General features: G+C 38.9%; 1 protein-coding gene across 1 annotated transcript; it reads left to right on the plus strand.

Annotated features, from left to right (window-relative positions):
- Positions 1-1,864: 1,864 nt before the first annotated feature.
- Positions 1,865-3,034, plus strand: LOC120210515 (kelch-like protein 5). Its single transcript, XM_039209235.1, has one exon. The coding sequence runs from the start codon at positions 1,865-1,867 to the stop codon at positions 3,032-3,034; it is 1,170 nt and encodes a 389-aa protein (XP_039065166.1).
- The last annotated feature ends 213 nt before the right edge of the window (positions 3,035-3,247 follow it).

The raw sequence follows: 3,247 nt of genomic DNA on the forward strand, positions 1-3,247 counted from the left end.
GATCAGTTCCTTTGTACTATCCCCTCATCCGGGATTATGTTTACCGGTATTCAACAAGTTTGAAGTTCGAATTGCAGTAATCGTATCAGATTTGAAGAAAAAATCTGTCTGAGACTGCAAAAGAACTTGAAAGACAAAATGCAAGCCATTGAAAACCACAGGTACAAGGTGTTTACCTTTAGTTTTCTATAGAAGATGAATAAAGAACATAACACCCAGAAGATTGGGTTACTACTTAACCCAAAGCATAGACCCAGATGGTATTCTTGCACCCTGAACAACCGGAAATCGAGCAGCCTCGGCCGGATCAATTCCAACACTCGAATGGTCGCAACAGCCATTGTCGAAATTTAGAGCATGGCTCGAAGGATCATACCGGAACTTGAACCGCTGCTTTCATTCTCCAGAAAATGCTTCTGCAATGCTTCTTGCCATAGCTACTCACTCGTTAACTTTCCCATGAACTTAATAAATTCTACCATTGTCGCTCAATGAGCCGTGTTTTGAGCAAGAATAAAAGAACGATAAAGGAATGAAAATGGTGGTGGCTATGGACTCTGTCGAGACTTCAACAAAGTGATCTCTTTTGGTCTGTCAAAGAAGCACTGCAGCAGGTTCATTTGCAGACTCTCAACAGTAACACTTGCTTTTTTATTTTAGCGTTACGTTGGGATACTAAAATTCCGTCCGAAAGTAAGAGAGAAAGAAGGGGAAAAGTATTATTCAGGTCTATATTATACTGTGGATTGCATTTGGTCCTTATACCTTAAAATGAGCAAAACGATTATTATACATTAGAAAAACAAACAAAATGATATTTTTGGAACCCTAATACAACCTAACTTACATGGATGGCAAAAAAAGATCCAGATAAAAGGCACTCCCTATTATGAATATAAGATATTATGAGATGAATCAGTACTTGACGAATAGAGTAGTAAGGAATTCGATATCCTTAAAGTGAGATCCCGGATTCAAAATGTATAGATAAAAAAAATACAATAAGAGAGTTTTGTTTGGAAAAAAGTATTATGAGGAGCATGCCATTAATGTGTAAAATTATTTTTATTTTTATTTTTGGTATCATTTATTGGCATGGAAGCAAAGGATATTTCTTGATAAGCAAACCTAATGCCTAGAATGAAGTTTTACGTTGGCTTAATGAGAGCAGAAGTGTGAGATTCCACATGTATATATCACGCAGCAGTATCTTACATGGATTTGCTCCCTTTTTCCACTTCTTTTTTACTATTTTAAGTGTGGGTTCCAAAGCATATGTTTGTTTTTTACCTGTATTTATTATACTTTGTATTCATATTTCTGGATAGGTATGACCGCAGGAGACCACTCAGTCCTATATGATCATATTTAAAAAAAAAATCCATTCAGGTTTTTCAAGAATAAGGTATAGTTTGAATTTAGAGTAAAAATTCTTCAACTTAACCCGAGACAATAGCTATCCCTTGTATATTTAAGAATAATTATAATAATATCTCTCTATCTATGTATTTCCAATCAAATTATTATTTTATCGAATAAAAACATATTTTATACGTATTTATGATGGATCAAATTGAATATGTATTTTTATCCTAACCCAACTTTTGAATGGTTTTAGCATAAACAAAGCTATAATCCTATGAACGATATCAGGTATATTAAAAGTAGATGCTAAATTCCCATATTTGAATATACGTGAGACATACAACAACATGCCAAAAGAAAAACATTGGATCAAGTGTCTGAAAAAGACATGGACAAGAAAAACCCTAGATTTGATCTCCCCATTGTTGTATTATACGTATCTTCCACGCTGAATTCTTAGTCGATGCTTAATTACTCGACGATTCTCGTGGTATCCGCCATGTTTTCTTTGCCTATATCTACCTCTAATGCTTACATTAATCTTCCCATTTGCCCTATCACCCTCCCGTACCAGTCCAATATGGGTTCGCTAGCTTCCGAGCCGCGACCGGCATCGCTGTCTTCGCCTCAGTTCGACTGTTCTCGTTATCGAGTCCTCGCCGGGTTTTGTCCTAAGGAAGCAGGGGATAATGCTAATGTTTTTAATTGTATACAGTGTTATAATCCGTCTGACAATACATGGAACCATGTCAGCTTCATTCCGGACCTAGAAAATCACGTGTTAAAAGGTTTTGCAATGGTTTCACTAGGGGAATCGGTTTACATTATCGGTGGGAGGTTATGGAACAGAGGAAATCATCGGAATTCGAGTGAATCCGATGAGTTTCTCCATGTCGATTTCCAAGTGTCGAGTTTAGTATTACGATACAATGTTCGGTCGGACCAATGGTCGAAATGTGCACCGTTGGGGACGCCGAGATACGATTTCGCTTGTTGTGTTTGCGACGATAAAATATATGTCGCCGGAGGAAAGTCCGGTTTGCATAGTCCTAGAGGAATGTCGTCGGCCGAGGTCTATGATCCGGCTCACGGACAATGGACTCCATTGCCATGCATGAGCACTTTAAGATACAAATGCGTCGGCGTGACATGGCAAGGGAAAATCTACGTCGTAGGCGGTTTCGCCGAAGAAACCGGTTCCGACCCAAACATGCTGACGTTCTCGCCCCAGCGTTGCTCCGCCGAGGTGTTCGACGCACGGACACAAAAATGGGACCTGGAGGTCGGAATGTGGCAACTGGACGTGCCGCCGAACCAAATCGTCGCCGTGGACGGCAAGCTGTTCAGCTCCGGCGATTGCCTCATCCCTTGGAAAGGTCACATCGAGGTTTACGAAGGGAAACTCAACTTGTGGGATGAAGTCGACGGATCTCGTTTTAATCCGCCGATCTCCACGACGGAGCGACTTTACTTAACAATGGCGCCGATCGGGACACAACTGTATTTCTTTGCAGGGTACAAAAAGGCTGAGGAACCATTAAAAACACTTTCAATGGTTTATATATTCGATACATCGGCCACCATTGATGCGTGGAAAAGCTTAGAGCCAAGGGAGGAAGATGGTGAGAAAGAGCTATGCAGCCATTGTTGCGTCGTTCCATTCTGGTAACGTGATAATTAGTATCTGACTTGTAATGTATAATAAGGTATTTGTGTAACTTATAAAATAATACGTACCTTGGTTACGTATATAAGTATTGTATACCATAAGCAAATAAGCAATAAAATACATGTACACAATATGTTCTTAATTATCAATTGTCCCAATTCATAAATATAATAAAAAAAAGTTTTAATTATATTTTATTCCCTTTTCATATTA

The sequence above is a fragment of the Hibiscus syriacus genome, unplaced genomic scaffold, assembly GCF_006381635.1.
Source record: "Hibiscus syriacus cultivar Baekdansim isolate YM2019G1 unplaced genomic scaffold, ASM638163v2 tig00109925_pilon, whole genome shotgun sequence".
Lineage (NCBI taxonomy): Eukaryota > Viridiplantae > Streptophyta > Magnoliopsida > Malvales > Malvaceae > Hibiscus > Hibiscus syriacus.